The sequence below is a fragment of the Taudactylus pleione genome, unplaced genomic scaffold, assembly GCF_031769625.1.
Source record: "Taudactylus pleione unplaced genomic scaffold, aTauple2 ptg000207l, whole genome shotgun sequence".
Lineage (NCBI taxonomy): Eukaryota > Metazoa > Chordata > Amphibia > Anura > Myobatrachidae > Taudactylus > Taudactylus pleione.
Window position 1 is genome coordinate 2,547,602 of NW_028284609.1, and position 18,673 is coordinate 2,566,274.

The following is an 18,673-nucleotide window of genomic DNA, read 5'->3' on the forward strand; positions in this document are numbered from 1 at the left end:
GTGTTGTGACTATTCTTAGTCGTGCGTATGGAGAACGGAAGCTTGTTCAGGCAGATCTTGAGCACCTAGAACAGGGCTGGTACAGGTGCTGATAATAATGACAGTTGCCGGTGTAGATAGACAAACAATGGGTGGAGCAGCTTCTCACTTAAAGCCACACTAATCCTCACATTAGCCCTATGAGAACTGGCATTAGCATAAGATAGAAAAACACCCGTCTGGACCTTCTGCACCATCACACAAGCACAGCCTGTTTGCATCTGACTCAGAATTAGTCCCAGTATGTCTATACTTATTATGAGGGTGCTCTTAATGTAAAATATAATAGATCATTTTCAAAGTTTTCCTTATTACTCTTGTTATTGTTGAATTGTCATTTCTTTTGGCTTTACATAGCTATGCCTGCAACACGTCAGTCAAATGTAACTGTAATGATGACTTTGATTAGGAAAATGTTGCTTCATCTGTCATTTGCAGACTCAACATTGTGGCATTGGAAAATTTCTGTAAGTGGCAAACATACACTAGTTAACCTTCTGCTAACATTTTTATTCTTAACGTATTCTGAACTTGAAAAGCCCATGTCTGACATAATTTCATGTAACCCGATGTTCTCTTTAGTCTATCTTTCTTTGTGCCTCCTCAGGGCGAATCTTTATTATATGGTGCTCTCTGACCTTATCTGCAACCTTTCAATAACACTGTATCCCTCCAGCAATCATCACACAATATGTCCATACCAGAATCATATATGCCTTTCTCTGAGATACTGGAAGATTATAATTAGAATCTCTTCCTTCTCAATTTTTCTTTTAGCATGACATGTAGTGCATAAATCAACAACAGTCAGTTTAAATACACAAATAAAATCTTTAATAACCATGTTGTATAAAACAGAAATATGTCATTGTATGCTTATTCCAATATGCAGTGTCAGGCAGTGTCCAGCACTTATTTCATATGGTTGGAATGTTTATATGATACATTCATTAGGAATGAGTAGAATCATTTAATCAGGTAAATACACCTTTAATACACATATTAATGTCCTGATTGGCTACAGGATGCCCAACAGCATATGTGTGTAACCAATTTTGGAGAATGTAATATGTATTATAAGATTAGTCAAACACACCTAAGAATAGGATTTTGAGAAAAAATTAAATAACATTTTAATATTGGTCTTAGACATGGTTAATAAAAACATTCAATGGGCCAGCTCCTTATTTTGCTAATGGAATCATATTGTGACTATAAGCACTGGTGTCACAAGGGGGTGCTAGGATTTGCAGGAAGCTGGACATCCTGTCTTGTCTGTTTTTAAATCATAGCCTGTCATTCATGTCTGTCTGTGTGTTTTGTATCATGTGTTCACTAATTACTAGCTGTCTGTGCGCAGAGCTCAGGTGACCTTTGATTAGGTAGTGCTCTCTCCAGGAATTGGTTCTGTTTGGACCCTGCTTCCTTTAAGTTTCAGCCAGCCTTTCACTCCATGCCGGTTATACTGTCTGACAACCAGTGTATGCATGTTTCTCTGAAGTCTGAACTTTTGCCGGTCTCCCCAAGTTCCACTGTTCCAGTGTCCTGCACCTATCTGTCTGTTTAGTATTAGCCTGTGAAATTTACCCTGCTGCTGCCTGGGGCACTTTCATTCCAGAGTACAGCCAAGCTGTGTCAGTCTGCTTCCTGCCTGTGTTCCTGTAGTGCCAGAGTTCACCTGTCTGCCATATTGCTCCAGACACATCTCAGCCTGCTTCTCATCTCGGCGGTCATAGCTGCACCATGACCCGCAAGGTCGCATCATAGCCTGCATCTCATCTCGGCTGTCATAGCTGCACCAAGTAGCTCCAGTGCTACCACCATTCTCCATACGGCTTCCCGGCTGCACCAAGTAGCTTCCGTGCTACCACCTTTCTCCATACGGCTTCCCAGCCACACCAAGTAGCTCCCGTGCTACCACCATTCTCCATATGGCTTCCCAGCCGCACCAAGTAGCTTCCATGCTACCACCATTCTTCATACAGCTACCCAGCTACACCATTGTCCCTGGACATTCCCAAAAGCCATTATCTGTTGCTGCTAGTGTATACTGTCCATTACGCTTGTTTCAATACCATTACCTGCAGCCTCACTTCAGGTAGCCAGTTGTGGCTGTTATGTCTTGTCCTAGTCAGCTGTCCTGCAGTCTCTCGCTGGTTGTGTAAGCCTCCACTGATGAAGGCATAAATCCAGGTGGCCACCTAAGTACCGGTGTGTAAATAATTCACTAAGGGAACAAGGGGTGGCTGTTATTCGTGGAAGATCCTCTCCCTGGCTCTAGAGATCTTACACAACCGTGCGTGAACTGTAACATTATAACCGGCCCAAAATTCAGATGCTACTGGAGTGTTCCACATGGTCTCTATTTTGTCAAATCTGGTTCAGGTCTTACAAAATCAGACCTCAGTCTTGAACCCTGATTTGGGACTTATGAATACAATTCTGACCCTGGAGAGTATGCAAACCGTGCTCCTACAGGCTTTCCTAGGACTATCATCTCACGTGGATGTGCTGAAGCAGCAAGCAATTCAAGCCTCCCAGAATTCAGTGGACACAACTAGGCATTGCAAAAGTCCATCTAGGGAGGTAAAATTGGATGGCACCCCAAGTGAAAACTGTTTCAGAACACCTCAGTCTTTTGGATTAATGGATCATGAGTTGCTACAGGAATTTCTTCGAAAGACTGAACAGTTGCAAAATTTGTTGTGTAGTACTAATTTGTTAGTACAAAAACTTTTTCTGTATTTTTCTGACTTTGATTTTATTCCACCCTTCCCAACAGAAACTAAAGAGGTGACAGGCTCCATTCCACCTGCTTCTACTGTGCTATCTACCATGCAGAAAAGAAGTGGTTTTCGGAGCTACTTACGACCCAAGCTCTCTGAAGGCGAGCGGCAATGGCCTAAGGAAAATCGCCACTGTTTATACTGTGTGAATGCTGATCACTTTATTGGAGACTGTTCCTTGTGCAAACCCAGGAAAAATGACCAGCCCCAAAGTTTTAGGCCTCAAGTTAGCAATTCACTTTGTATGCCTATACATGCCACAGACCCTGTAATTCCCGATAAAGGTGCCAAAGCCCCCCAAAAAGAGCCAGTTATTTATAATTGGGGTCCCATCACTAGGGGACCAAATCTCAAGTTCAGCCTGGATTCTGCCTGTTCCGGTCTCAGCCCGGATTTTGCCTGTTCTGGTCCCGTCCCGGATTCTGCCTGTTCTGGTCCCAGCCTGGATTCTGCCTGTTCTGGTCCCAGCCCGGATTCTGCCTGTTCTGGTCCCAGCCTGGATTCTGCCTGTTCTGGTCCCAGCCCGGTTTCTTGCCTGTTCTGGATTCTTCCCATTGCCAGTCCCGTCCCGGATTCTGCCTGTTCCGGTCTCAGCCCAGATTCTACCTGTTCCGGTCTCAGCCCGGATTCTGCCTGTTCCGGTCCCATCCCAGATTCTACCTGTTCCGGTCCCGTCCCGGATTCTGCCTGTTCCAGTCCCATCCAGGATTCTGCCTGTTCTGGTCCTGTCCCAGATTCTGCCTGTTCTGGTCCTGTCCCAGATTCTGCCTGTTCCAGTCCCAGTCTGGATTCTGCCTGTTTCGGTCCCATCCCAGATTCTGCCTGTTCTGGTCCCATCCTGGATTCTGCCTGTTCCTGTCCCATCCCGGATTCTGACCGTTTTGGTCTCAGCCCAGACTCTACCCATTACGGTCCCATCCTGGATTCTGCCCAATCTGGTCCCATCCTGGATTCTGCCCATTCTGGTCCCAGTCCAGATTCTGCCTGTTCTGGTCCCGTCTCGGATTCTGCCTGTACCGGTCCCATCCCGGATTCTGCCTGTTCTGGTTCCGATGTCTCAGTCATCCAGACCTCAGGAGAGGACTTCAATATTCCAACCTCAGAAGAGGTGTCTGAAGTACTGAATCCAGTAAGGGAGTCTGATGTGCCGACCTTAAGTGAGGAGCCCAATCTTCCAACTCCTGAAGCGATTTCTGATGTCCTAGACTTCCATACCCCAGGAGAGGACTTCGATATTCTGACCTCAAGTGAGGTGTCGATGCACCTACTCCTGAAGGGGTTCCCGATGTTTCAGTCATCCAGATCCCAGGAGGGGAGTCTGATGTAACAACCTCAGAAAAGGTGCCTGTTGTACTGCCCTCAGAAAAGGGTCTCTGAAGTACGGACTCCAGGAGGGGAGTTCGATGTACCAACCTCAGAAGAAGTGCCTGAAGTACAGACACCAGGAGGGGAGCTCGGTGTATCGACTTCAGAAATGTGCCTGATGGACTGCCCTCAGAAGAGGTCTCCGTAGTACTGCTCCCAGGAGAGGAGTTTGATGTACCGACCTCAGAGGAGAGGTATGAAGTACTTACACCAAGAGGGGAGTTCGATTTACCAACCCTGAAAGAGAAGTCTGATGTTCTATTCCCAAGAGGAGAGCCCGAAGAATCTATTCCAGCTGGGGATCCTCAATCAGTGAAACCAGACGAGGACCCTGATTGCCTGATCTTCAATGGGGAATTGGAACAATTTTGGGACTTAATGCTTGAAATGCAGGTGCTTCCTCCAGGTCTTTTTCAACATGAAAAAATGATGTTCCTGCTTTTGGCATTTAAAGGAGAAGCTAAGAGATGGGCTGAACCCTACAATAGATCAAATGACTTCATTCTCCATGATCTTGATTTATTTGTCTGTGCTGTCCTTAGGAGGTTTGGGGGTCCAGACATTGTGATTGCTGAGCCTTCTGGAAGTTCTACCTGTGCCTCCAAAAGACTGCCCAAATCAAGATCTGCTGAATCAGCCTGCAAATCTTGACCTCCTCAAGATTGTAGTATCTCCTCGTCTCTACAGGAGATTCAACCAACATATCTCCACTCTGGATGCTTACTAACTTACCCAGGGATAGAATCCCCAATGAATTTGGAAATGAGGAAGTCATTAGCTTCTCTATCTGTGAAGCAAGCCATTTCTAATAAAAAGTGTATGGCTCAGCCTTTAGATGACTACAATCCAGTAGCAGATGAAAGATTCTTGGAAGAACTGTCTGTGCTTCCTGTGGACAGTAATAACATCTTTAGGATCCCCATTGTTAAGTCCAAACAGGTGGGGAAGAAAAAGAGACATCTTAAAAAACATTGATCATTTTCTGTTACACCAAAATTCCTGCTCCCCTTACCGACATTGGGGTGTCCGGAGTCCACCCTCAAGGGGGGGTACTGTTAGGATTTGAGGTTAGAAAACCATCTTGGTGGCAGTTCCCAGTCATAGTTGTTACTGGGATACTGCATCATGTCTTGTCCTTGTTCTGGCTTTTTGCAGGAAGCTGGAGATCCTGTCTTGTCTGTGTTTAAATCATAGCCTGTCATTCATGTCTGTCTGTGTGTTTTGTATCATGTGCTCACTAATTACTAGCTGTCTGTTTGCAGAGCTCAGGTGTACACATGCCTTTGATTAGGTAGTGCTCTCTCCAGGAATTGGTTCTGATTGAACCCTGCTTCCTTTAAGTTTCAGCCAGCCTTTCACTCCATGCCAGTTATACTGTCTGACAACTAGTTTATGCATATTTCTCTGAAGTCTGAACTTTTGCCGGTCTCCCCAAGTTCCACTGTTCCAGTGTCCTGCACCTATCTATCTGTTTAGTATTAGCCTGTGAAATTTACCTTGCTACTGCCTGGGGCACTTTCATTTCAGAGTCCAGCCAAGCAGTGTCAGTCTGCTTCTTGCCTGTGTTCCTGTAGTGCCAGAGTTCACCTGTCTGCCATGTTGCTCCAGACACATCTCAGCCTGCTTCTCATCTTGGCAATCATAGCCGCACCACGACCCACAAGGCAACATCATAGCCTGCATCTCATCTCGGCTGTCATAGCCACACCAAGTAGCTCCCGTGCTACCACCATTCTTCATATGGTTTCCCAGTCACACCAAGTAGCTCCCATGCTACCACCATTCTCCATATGGTTTCCCAGCTACACCAAGTAGCTCCCGTGCTACCACCATTCTCCATACGGCTTCCCAGTGGCACCAAGTAGCTCCCGTGCTATCACCATTCTCCATATGGCTTCCCAGCGGCATCAAGTGGCTTCCGTGCTACCACCATTCTCCATATGGCTTCCCAGCTGCATCAAGTAGCTCCCGTGCTACCACCATTCTCCATATGGTTTCCCAGCCACACCAAGTAGCTCCAGTGCTACCACCATTCTCCATACGGCTTCCCAGCTGCACCAAGTAGCTCCGGTGCTATCACCATTCTCCATATGGCTTCCCAGCTGCACCAAGTAGCTCCCATGCTACCACCATTCTCCATACAGCTTCCCAGCCGCACCAAGTAGCTCCCATGCTACCACCACTCTTCATATGGCTACCCAGCTGCACCATTGTCCCTGGACATTCCTGAGATCCATTATCTGTTGCTGCTGGTGTATCCTGTCCATTACGCTTGTTTCAATACCATTACCTGCAGCCTTACTCCAGTTAGCCAGTTGTGGAAGGACTGCCACATCACTGTCCTGTCTTGTTCTAGTCAGCAGTTCTGCGGTCTCTCACCAGTTGTGTGAGCCTCCACTGCTGGAGGCGTAAATCCAGATGGCCACCTAAGTACCGTTGTGTAAATAATTCACTAAGGGAACAACGGGTGGCTGTTATTGGTGGAAGATCCTCTCCCTGGCTCTAGAGGTCTTACACAACTGTGCATGAACCATAACATCGGGGTCATCTGCTCAGTGACAGGAGCCAGGTGCTGCACTGTAGCATTAAATCAGCACTCAGTTCCTGACACAGTGAGGGAGTTGGCACTGCACACAGACTAGTCTCCAGGGGCAGTCTGCATCTCTGGAACCTCTGGAGTGACTATAACAGGAGGTTCAGGCCACTCTGCCATGCCCCTACCCATGAGGCCACATGCCAGGCCAGGTCCTCTTTTTGCACTACATTACTAAAGGCACTGGGTGTCACCACAGGGAGGGATGGCACTGATTATAAGCGCAGCTTCATGCCTAGGCATCCTCTAGCCAAACCATTTCTATTCGCTGAGGCAGACATTATTCCAAGTACCGAGACTTACCCCTACTCTATGATGCCTGCAAGACATCCTTCTGAAATAGGCATCGCCTTGGCAAATGCATTGAACTCTGGTTACTTTCTCACGATACTCCCGCGACACACCTATAAAATATCACATTGTTGCCACCAAGTTGCCACTCAGAAACGCCCATTTAGGGACAAACAGACGAGTTCTATCCAGCTCGGTATCGCCAGGGGATAGGCAAAGATGCACATATTTGTTACAGCACATGTACAGTTTGCTAAAATTCACTAGATGCACAAGGAGCTGTGTGCCCAATAGATACACTATCAATAAACACAGACTGACACTGCTTCTAAACTGATCAGTTAAAATGATGGCTTCATTCACCAAATTTACTTTATAATAAGAAAATATGTCATAGGCATCATATTGTCAAATAAAAAGTAATATAGCTATAATGATTGAAAATGTATTATGAACAGTAACAAAGTATATTTTTGCAATTAATTTGAGATTTGAGGTTTTTACTTTATTTGTTTTAGGACTAGTTATAGTGACACACATGAAATGGGAGAAATGTTTTCTTAGCATCTTGTTAAATATTATATAAAGCTGCACAAATGAAGTAATATTTATTTAGTGAGCAGGTGCACTGCAGATGCAGCTTTTGATGGCTTTTGGTAGCTGTGAGATAGAATTCATCTTGGATCTTTTGAAATAATATTTCTCCTGTTATCTTTCATCTGCAACAGTTCCTTGGGGCCAAAATGAAGTCAAGCGAGAGCCGTCGTGAGGCGATGACAGCACCCCAAACAACAATTGTTGCACCTGCATTACGAGAAAACGCCACAGAAGCTGGGGCTCCAAGCGATGGAGTAGATAATCATTTTTCAAAGCTCAAAGAGAAGTTCATGAACGAGCTAAATAAGATTCCATGTAAGTAAAGCAAATAGGAAATGTCTGTTTTTTATTACTAATGGAAATATTATACCATTATAACTGTCATTTTTTTAATTATAATAACATATTCAATAGTTTTCTGCATAGTCAGGGATTTTTATGATTTGCAATACTTTACATTATGATATGTTTAACAGCTTTTTGTGCAAATTACTGTCTTAAATAATGTCCTATCAGTCTAAGGGGTATATTTACTAAGCCGTGGGTTTTCAAAACCCTTAATTTTTGCATATTTTACCTGCCAAAATTAAAAGGGCAATAATATTTAATGCAAAACAAGCCTGATTTGGCACTTACTATTATTGCCTTTTTACATATGGCAGGCAAAATAGGCAAAAATCAAGGGTTTTGAAAATGCATGGCTTATTATATATACTCCTAAGGCTTCAGTCCTAGGTCTAGCATAACTGTTTGAACTCTAAAGTTATATTATATTTCTATCAGCATGAAACTTAATACTGTAGTCCACACAGTTATTTATAAGATATATGCTCGGACCCACGTGTTTTGGTTTTGGTTCTGCCAAAACCACCCTTTCCTGTTTTGATTTTAGTTGTGGATTTTAAAAACAGTTAAAAGTATGTAATTTGGGCCTGTTTTTTGTTCCCACAGTATTATTAACCTCAATAACTTTAATTTTCAGTCAATTTTGACCACCTCACAGCTTACAATATTGTTCACCAATATTGGCCAAAGGCTGGCTGGCTAAATTAAGAGACAGAGCAGTGGCACAAACACATGGCAGTTTAAAAGAATATACAGTATATAGTATATAACATTGCGGCACAGCTGTTATACAGTATATAACATTGCGGCACAGCTGTGGCAGACAGGATAGCAGATTAAAAAACTATTCAACCCCATTGAAAGAATGTTTTCTTTAATCAAGAATTAGACCAAAGGTCTGAGAACCTCATTCAGAGGTGGTCGCTAGTTGCAAGCAGTCGCACTGAATCAGGGAGGCTGCTTGCATCCTAAATGACCACCTCCTTGTCGACCGTTAAGCTGTAGGTTACCACCCACAGCTTAACGACCAACCAGGTTGCTGGTCGCGTTGGTGATCACCATCGCAACCATCGGGGCTTACATCCAGACCCTAAGGTTGGGTCTGGGCACTCGTAAGCCCCTGGGAGCTTTCTGCTCTGATGGAGCAGGAAGCTCCCCACTGACATCACTGATGATGTCAGTGCGGCAGCCCACAAAATGGTAGGCGTTCATTTAGGAATGCCTCCATTTTGGAAACCACCCCCTCGGCCCACCTACCAAACGGGGGCAGCTGTCGCTCAACATCGAAAGCCACCCCTTTGGTAGCGAGCTCCAGAGTGACAGAGTTTCTCTGTCACTCCAGGGCTTGCACACGTGCAGTGCGGCCGCTGCACGTGCGCAGGACTAACCATCGAGTCGGTTATGAGCGCATTGGTGCTTGCAACTGACTCTGAATGATGTCCTGAGTGCATTACAAGGAAATGGAAGTGGAGTATGTATGTCTATGTTGTGGAAGAGAGGTAAATGATTAATTGTTTGATCGGATGAGTAATTGACTAAGAAAATTTAATTTGAGATGTAGCCTTGTTTTACAGCCAGCAACTAAGAAAAGGCCATAAAAGAATACAATTTATCTTGTTTATGTTCATATTACTGAATAATACTAATTATGCTCCATAATTCTTTACATTTCATTTTTTGTGAGACACCACATTACTTCTGGTTAACATGTGTTGCATATTATTTAATGTATTACAGCAATAACCAATAATAAATTTTGTCTATGCAAATAGACCGTCACCAGTGCCTCAAAAAATACAGCCCATACTGAAGAAAAAAGTGGTGCAAGATTGAATTGTCATTGGCTTTTTGTTGTATATTAAAGAAAGAATATGCAGAGTTTAACAATCCAAGCAGTTCAGTGACAGGGACTGCCACTGGGACTCTTGTACTTGGTTTGTTTGGGCCCCCAAAAAACAAGCTACCAATCGGCTTAAGGCAGCTAACAGCATTGTTAATCATCTTTTACACTAGGAAGATGTCATTGTCATCCTCATTCTCCTCAGCCTCATCATTTATAACATTATCATCACACAATATTAGCTTATGCCCACTAGAATCCACCGTTATTGTAGTCTCTGTACTTTGTTACATTTGACGGCAAAGGTCTTCCTCAGAATTTGCAGTTCATATTTATGAACGTGAGTTTAGCCACATTTTGAAGAAGTAGCCTCCTACACTGGTTGCTCACCAGGTTCCTGATTGTGCTAAACACTCTACACACTGGAGGATGGGCATCTTAAGTACACCAAAGCAAATTGCCTTTTTTTCCTCCCAGTAATCAAAAGGATTGTGTGACATGCTAATTTGTACATTGTCATTGAAATAATCCTCCACCATTCTATTGATGCTTAGAATATCAAATTGAGTCAATGTTGTCAATTTTAAATTTTTCAGCAGTACATTTTCCCTTTATTATTAGAGATAATGTTTTCTTTAACAAAAATATTGTAAAATATTGTTTAGATTTCAGGTGCCCTTTCTAAAACTTTATTTCCCCTGGACCACCTTTAGTAGTTGTTTAAGAACTACCATGACTGTTGGCAGCAGCTGCAGTACTAGTACTGGGTTACTGTTTCTGTCCTTCTATCGACTAATCTGACAGCACTCCTATTTTTTTTATACCACTGCCTAAACACACAACACAGTGCCTCGCATCACCCCTAGTATAAGGGTGGCACCTTAATGAAGTTATATTTTTTACACAAAAGTTTAAAATATTTTTTTTATAACAGTTCCTCAACACACAACAGAGTGCCTCATAGCACCCCTAGTATAAGGGTGGCACCCTAAAGACATTATATTTTTTAACACACAAGTTTTGAAATGGTATAATTTTTTTATAACAGTGCCTGAACACACTTCACAGTGTCCCACAGTGCTCCTAGTAATGGCACCCATAGACATTAATTTTTAGCACAGTGCTTGAACATACAACAGTTTGATTTGAATTTTTTTAACACAGTGCCTGAACACACAAAACAGTGTTTTATTTATTATTTTTTTACCACGGTACCTAGCCCTAAACACACAACAGAGGCCCTGATTCAGAGCCGGACGCTCTGAATCAGGGCCATCCTATCTAAATGTGGAGCGGCCTTTTGGATGCTCGCATAGCTGTGGGTTACCACCCACAGCTTATGCGAGCGTCCATGATGATGGTCGCGATGGTCAAGACCATCGTGACCATCGGGCTTGCGACGAGACCCTGCGGTAGGGTCTCGTGGCTGCAAGCCCTGGAGTGATTTTGGCTCTTTCAGAGCTGCAGCCCACAGTTCTGCAGCCCACATTCCACAGTGCCTCTATGTGTTCCCCTTTAACACAGTGCTCTTAATCTTTTTTAGTGCTGCAGCCCAGTTCCATACCCTATCCCTCTGGTTTCCTGTGTGAAATGGTGCCTGATCATGAGGCAGGGACTTTAATATGCAATCCAAAACACAAGAAATCTGCCGACGGGAAAATAATGTTCTGCCTAATTTTGGGATCCGTGTCTGGGCTTGGTTAAACCTGGAACCCCTAAGTTCAGGTGTGTTCGGTTTCCAGAAAAACCGAACCACATATCTAGTATATTAACTTGATACATGACTTCTCTTGGTAACTTTACAACCTCTCTCCTGTCCTAATAATAATCAATCTCCAGACCTGCCAACCCTCCTCCTTCTTCCCCACTTATAATCATAACCCAGACCTGACAACCTCCCCTGATCCTTCATCAATTAAAATCATACACCAGACTCCCTCCTCCCTCATATTCAATCATACAACAGACCTGACAACCCCACCTCTTACCTCAATTACATACCCCATCCCTAGATCTGACAGGACCCTCTCCTCCCTCAATTAAAATCAATCTCAGATCTGACAACCCTCATTCTCCAACAACTAAAATAATGTCCTAGAACTTCCATGCTCACCCCAGTAGGTGTTGTAATAATTATTATAAAAACCACATCTGCAGGGTTTCCATCACACCCATTTTTCCAGTACTGGTTCATTGTGAAAAGTGCTTGGGTCACTTTATGTGTTTGACCTCCAATAGAGCCGTAGCAGGGATTAATTCCACCCTGTGCCTCCAACCCAACCCTACTAAATTTGCGATGTCATAATGTCACAAAGTAGAAACGGAGCCTGCGAGACTGAGCTGAGCTGATGTGGGGACCTAAGGATGCTCCAATTGGCTATCTAGGGTGCAGGGTGTCCCAATACCTGCAGCTCTCCCCAAGCATGCCTGCACACACTCCCAGAACTACCCACCTGAAATTACACATGAGAGAGTGATAGAGCAACCAATAAAGGTGGAGGGAATGAGGTGAGACAGAGAGACAGACAGGGGAAAGGGCTACAGGAAGGTGAGAGAAAGATAGAGGTAGAGAGACAAATGGGGGGAGTACTGAGATGGGAAGGTGGAGGAAGATGGAGGAAAAAATAAAATCCTGCAGCATCTGGTACGATAGCAAGCAACCCACCGAATGATGGTTACAAAATACTAATCTGTGTGTGCATATATATTTTGTGAAAATACTGTATGTGTAGATAGACAGATACATAAATTCTCATTTTGATGCCTATATATATTTATATACACTCACACACATTTATATGTGCCACAAATGGGGGAGTTGGGGTTGCCATGGTGGGGTCGGGGGGCAGCAAGGGGGGGAGTTTGGGTCCTAAGAAATATAAATGTAAAATTTATCCTAAGAAAGCCAGGACACAGCTTGTAGCAATAGTCAAGTTACTATAGAATTCTCTGATTAAAAAAATAAATATATGAAAGTTGTAGCATTAACAAGTAACGTGTTATTATGTTCTTCACAAAAAAGATATACTGTTCCATATGACCATACATTCATTCTAAGTCAATATACTTCTATGTCCCTAAGGTCACATGCAAAACTAAATTCAGATCACATAGCTATTTGATATGTGACCTCAAGTACAATTGCACTCAGAGCCGGATTTAGAGCCTGATTCAGACCCGCTCGCGAGCGCACAGTGCTCGCAAGCGGGTCGATGGTCGGGCAGTGTGTACGCGTGAGCCCCAGAGCGAGTGAGAACTTCACTCGCTTGGGGCTTGTACCAAAACGGGGCAGCTGTCGTTGTTGATCGACAGCTCGCCCCGTTTTGTAGGCGGGTCGGGGGGGTGGCTGCACAAACGGAGGCATTCCCGAAGGAATGCCTGCTGTTTGTGGGCGGCCCTACTGACATCACTCGTGATGTCAGTAGTGAACTTCCTGCTCTATTAGAGCAGGAAGTTCACTGGGACTTGTGGTGGACAAGACCCTACCACAAGGGTCTTGTCGCAAGCCCGATGGTCACGATAATCTTTAATAATAATAATTTTTGAAAAAAAATCCACCCTGATTCAGAGCCTCTGAATCAGGACCTTAGTCCTCATGGGGCCCTAGGCAAGATACCAGTTTGGGGCCCTCCTCCCTCAAATAATCCATAGCACTATACCTTGGCGTGTGTGCAATGCGATCACGGTGCATGTGCAGTCTGCCGATAATCGCTCAGCACATAATTATTAACTATTCAATTTTAAATCAGATTGCACAACATAAAAACTACATAAATGAATCTATAGTACAGAGGAATTGAGAATAAGGCCAGCTACGTACTTGCACAATATAGGCCCATATGGCCAAATTGGAATGACAAAATGGACATATTGTGCAGTGTGTTTGTCCGATTTGCGCGCTCCCGTGGTTGCATGCGATATCGTGTAATTGGCTGTGCTGCACAGCAAATCACATGGTATTGCATGCTGCGACATACATATTAATGAAGGACGGAACAAGTGATCATTCCGTCATTCATTAAATTGTGTAGTGTGTACTGGCAATCATGCGATGCCCAGGGTGAAGGCAAATCTCCCTGAACATTGGCACGATTGCCGGTCTCTTAGGTGTGTACCCACCCTAACACAGTACCCTACCTGGCTGGCTGCTGTGCTTCCCAGAGATCAGGGGCCTCTGAAGCTCTGTCTGTCCCTCTGGCTTCTGTGTGCTGCTGGTGGGTGGTAGCAAGCCTGGCAGAGGCTTATGTGCATGCTGGGGTGAGCCGGGGCCCAGGGGCAAATGCAGGATTTTCCTGGGTGGGTTTTTAAATATAAATAAATATATATAAATTATATACATATATATATACATAATATATAACATTCACACTAACACATACACATAAACAGTCTACACACACACATATATACAAATTAACACATACATACACATATATACACATTAACACATACATATACACTAAAATATACACAGTATACACACACTAACACATATACACAATAACATACATAGACACTAACACACATACATACACACTAAAACAGGACACATACATAATATATTTACACTCAATCTAGCAGATGCTGCAGGTACAGTACAGGTTGCTCATGGGAAGGACACCTCGATTCATTAGGCCCCGCCCCCTCATGATGTAATGCTGTGATTTGCGGGGATAGTGGGGCAGGGCTTGTTGTATTAGCTCTGTCCATATTGTGGCCAGTGCAGGGGGGAATCAGTGTGTGTTCCGGAGCTAGCTGGAGCTGGGCGGCGGACCCGGTGACCCTCCTCCTCCCCCCTGCTATGCACAGTCACTCTGAGTCTGTGACAGTGCAGGCAGTGGGACTCATTGGAAAAGTAGGCGGGACTGCGTGATATCATGACATCACGCGGTACTCGCGCTGTGCTCCTTTGACCGGACAGATTTTTTGGCCCAAAGGGGCCCCACTTGGATCCCGCTGGGCCCTAGGCAAGCACCTAGGTTACTGGTTGGAAATCAAACCCTGATTGTACTATGAATATTGAAAGGATTAGCATACTGGCACTCACTAAAAATTTTAGCAACACAAGTAGCATAGGCAGCACGAACCTTTGTTTTGTCCATTCCTTTTAGTTCCCCCGCCAGACTGATGAAATACAAGTTGATATACCTACAGTATAGAAGAGAGATATTCCACTCTCCTCACTATATTATCTTATAGCTACTTATGAAATGACTACTATTCCTTGTTAGGAACGTTCTCAATGTATCTGGTTTGGAAGAATTAATTTTATTCACAAATATAACCTATCTGGATTATTTTATTTTACAAATCCTTTAAAAAATAAGAAAAACAACAAAGCTGAGTTTTCATATTCAAGAAAGACCTAACCTGAATGGAAATCCTAATTGGATCTTGTTATAAAGATAACGTTCTCACCAGATTGACTGAACTCCTTATCGTACTAATAAACTATAGGTTTCCCCTGAGAATGTTCTCAGCCAGTCTGCTTTGTTTCCTTTAATGTGATTTATTCCTAAATTAAAAATATAAAATTAGAATGTGCTTGCCCTCCTTTAATTATAAATGTCCGGAGATGTTGGGGCTATTTAACACTCATTTACATACATACAAAATAACAGTGCCTACTTTATTGCACATGCACCTGTTTCTCTAGGCTTGTACATCTATTTGCCTTGCATGACTGCAAAAGTTGTCTGACTGATAAAAGCAATTGGGCTGAAGATGCACTCCATAATGACTTCGGATTAGGAATTAGTGTTCCTACTTTTGCACTGATATACTGAAATTAGATCTTGTTTTCCATGACTTGATTATTGAAATAAGATAAAGGAGCCGGGAAAGGGTTATTTAGGGGGCATTTCTTGTTTGCTGAAGGGTTCACAATGACATCATTCTATGCTATCATTGTGTTCTATTTTGAACTTTACAGTTATACTTTGTGGAAAAGCACATTTCTAGATGCACTTTGAGCAATTTAAAATACAAAGCAAAACTCAAACACACAAAGTAACAATTTATAGAGACAGTCTTTATATCCACTCACTCTCTTGATCTAAAACATTAATGAAGCTGAATTTAGCAGTACTGTATTTTAGTAAAAATGTAAACCATTGACATTAATGCATAGGGTGGTTCCAAAGCTATAGTAGGTTGGATTTTGAAGTAACATTTTGACTGTTTTCACCATGTGCATTTTCAGGTGGATCAACAAAATTAGCTGCAGATTAATAAATTGGGGGAAGTTCCAAGGACAGGAATGCACATTGTACACACATTGGAGACACTTACACAATTAAAGAAGTATGGTTTCCTTTTGTGATTTGTTACAAGCCTTTTTGAGCACAGAGTGAAAGTGGCACTTTAGGTTTATTTTTTAACTCCACTCTGGTATCAATATAGTTCCCATATGGTCAGGCCAGAGAAAGTTGATGAAAACTTTTTTGTCCAAAAACATGTTTATCTTTAGTCTGAAATGAGCATAACAAGTACTGTCCACAAATATAACATAAATATTCACAATTGCAACACATTCACTCCTTGCATGTGCATAATTTTGCTCAGACACTGCTAAGAAAGGTAGTTTTTGCATATACTGTACGGTAGTACACAGTACATACTCTTCTTCATGATCAAAAATATGTGGACACAGCTACTACTTAGTAGGTTTAACCATTTAAGACTCAACTATTGCATGAAATCAAGCATGCAATCTACATAATCAAACGTTAGCAGTAAAAAATTGGTCCCACCGAAGAGCTCAGTGTCTTTCAAAGTGACACTGTTATAGAATGCAACCTTTCCAACAAGTCAGTTCATTAAATTTTTAAGAGCTGCTTCGGTCATCTGTATGTGCTGTTGATCAGCTGTGAAGCAGTAGGCCGCATAAACTGACAGAAAGGGACTGCAAAGTCCTTCCTCTGTTGCAACAGTCATTGCTGAGTTTTAAACTGCCTCCAGGAAGCAACTTCAGCACTAGGACTGTTATTCTGGCAGGAGTGAAGCTAGGCTTTCTGTCACCCAGGGCAAAGACTCGGATTAGTGCCAACTCCCCCTGTAGATAGTAGTTACCTTTGGCTTACTTGAGTACAGCGGTCAGCATTGTAAACACTGAAATGTATGCAGGGTGAGGGAAAAGTAAATTTTTAGTCTCATTACATTCAAATGCCAGTACCTGTTACAATTAATTTGTGGTTCTCTGGTATCTTCATACTCATTGGCTAAGTATTGCTGCCTATAATGCACTACCTCATCCACCAGACAGCATTGCAGTGACCATCATATAATGCAGAGAACATAAAAGTGACTACCATGTAATGGCAGTGATTGCCATATAATGCAGAGAGCATCAGTGACCTTCACTTAATACAGAGGGCATCACAGTGACCACCATGAAATACAGAAAACATCACAGTGATCACCAGAAAATGCAGAGTACAACAGTGATTGTCATATAAAACATAGATAATCGAGTACATCAATGACTGCCATATAACAGAGATAATATTAATACACCCCTCCACATACAGACACAACATTTATACACCTCTGTCATCCACAGACAAAAGTAATATACACACCTCTCCACATAACAATTAATTTGTGGTTCTCTGGTATCTTCACTTGCCAACTCCCCCTGTAGATAGTAGTTACCTTTGGCTTACTTGAGTACAGCGGTCAGCATTGTAAACACTGAAATGTATGCAGGGTGAGGGAAAAGTAAATTTTTAGTCTCATTACATTCAAATGCCAGTACCTGTTACAATTAATTTGTGGTTCTCTGGTATCTTCACTTTTGAATGGAGCATGCAGTCTCCACTGTCTCAATACTCATTGGCTAAGTATTGCTGCCTATAATGCACTACCTCATCCACCAGACAGCATTGCAGTGACCATCATATAATGCAGAGAACATAAAAGTGACTACCATGTAATGGCAGTGATTGCCATATAATGCAGAGAGCATCAGTGACCTTCACTTAATACAGAGGGCATCACAGTGACCACCATGAAATACAGAAAACATCACAGTGATCACCAGAAAATGCAGAGTACAACAGTGATTGTCATATAAAACATAGATAATCGCGAGTACATCAATGACTGCCATATAACAGAGATAATATTAATACACCCCTCCACATACAGACACAACATTTATACACCTCTGTCATCCACAGACAAAAGTAATATACACACCTCTCCACATAATATGAATACATCACCCCCTAGATAACATTACAACACCCTCACAGCTCAACTGACACTTAACTGTAAAGAGCATCTATATGGTCTCTGCAGACCTGTGGAGGGAGTAGAGAAATAGAGTGACATGCCAGAAGAGAGGAAGGGGAGGGGACAGGGTGAGGGGACTTGGGGTGAGGGGATGGGGTCTTATCTTAGAGCATTACAAGGAGAGTTAGCATAAAACATTCATCCTTATTTTAATACAGCATCAATTAGCATCCATTACCTGGAACAAAACTACAATTTGAAGTCTACTATGTTTCTAGTACCCACTGTTTACTCATTTAAAATTTCTGGAGATGTTGGAATTATTTTACACATTTAATGGGCTGACTCTTTGGTTAGAAGTTTTAAGGATAGGATTTTTCTTTATGCTGATGCATATAGACATTCACTCACAAATGGGCTGTCTAATTATATCTTCTCAATTGTTCAGTGAAAGCCTTTACAATAGATTGGTTGACTCTGTGGATTGGCTAATGGAAATAAAAGAATGTAATGTAATATGAAAAGAAAAACGTGTGCCCTGTAATCATTCCTGGACTGCATTGATGGACATTAGGGACTATG

The 18,673-nt window shown here is 42.8% G+C and overlaps 1 protein-coding gene across 5 annotated transcripts in view; it reads left to right on the plus strand.

Annotated features, from left to right (window-relative positions):
* SYT1 (synaptotagmin 1) overlaps nucleotides 1-18,673 on the plus strand; it is a 783,192-nt gene that overhangs the window by 524,246 nt on the left and 240,273 nt on the right. For all 5 annotated transcript variants that reach the window (XM_088478101.1, XM_088478105.1, XM_088478102.1 and 2 more), the window contains one exon: nucleotides 7,803-7,986. In XM_088478101.1, the coding sequence (XP_088334227.1) occupies nucleotides 7,818-7,986 (169 nt within the window). In that variant the 5' untranslated portion in view covers nucleotides 7,803-7,817. The remainder of the gene's footprint in view (nucleotides 1-7,802; nucleotides 7,987-18,673) is intronic.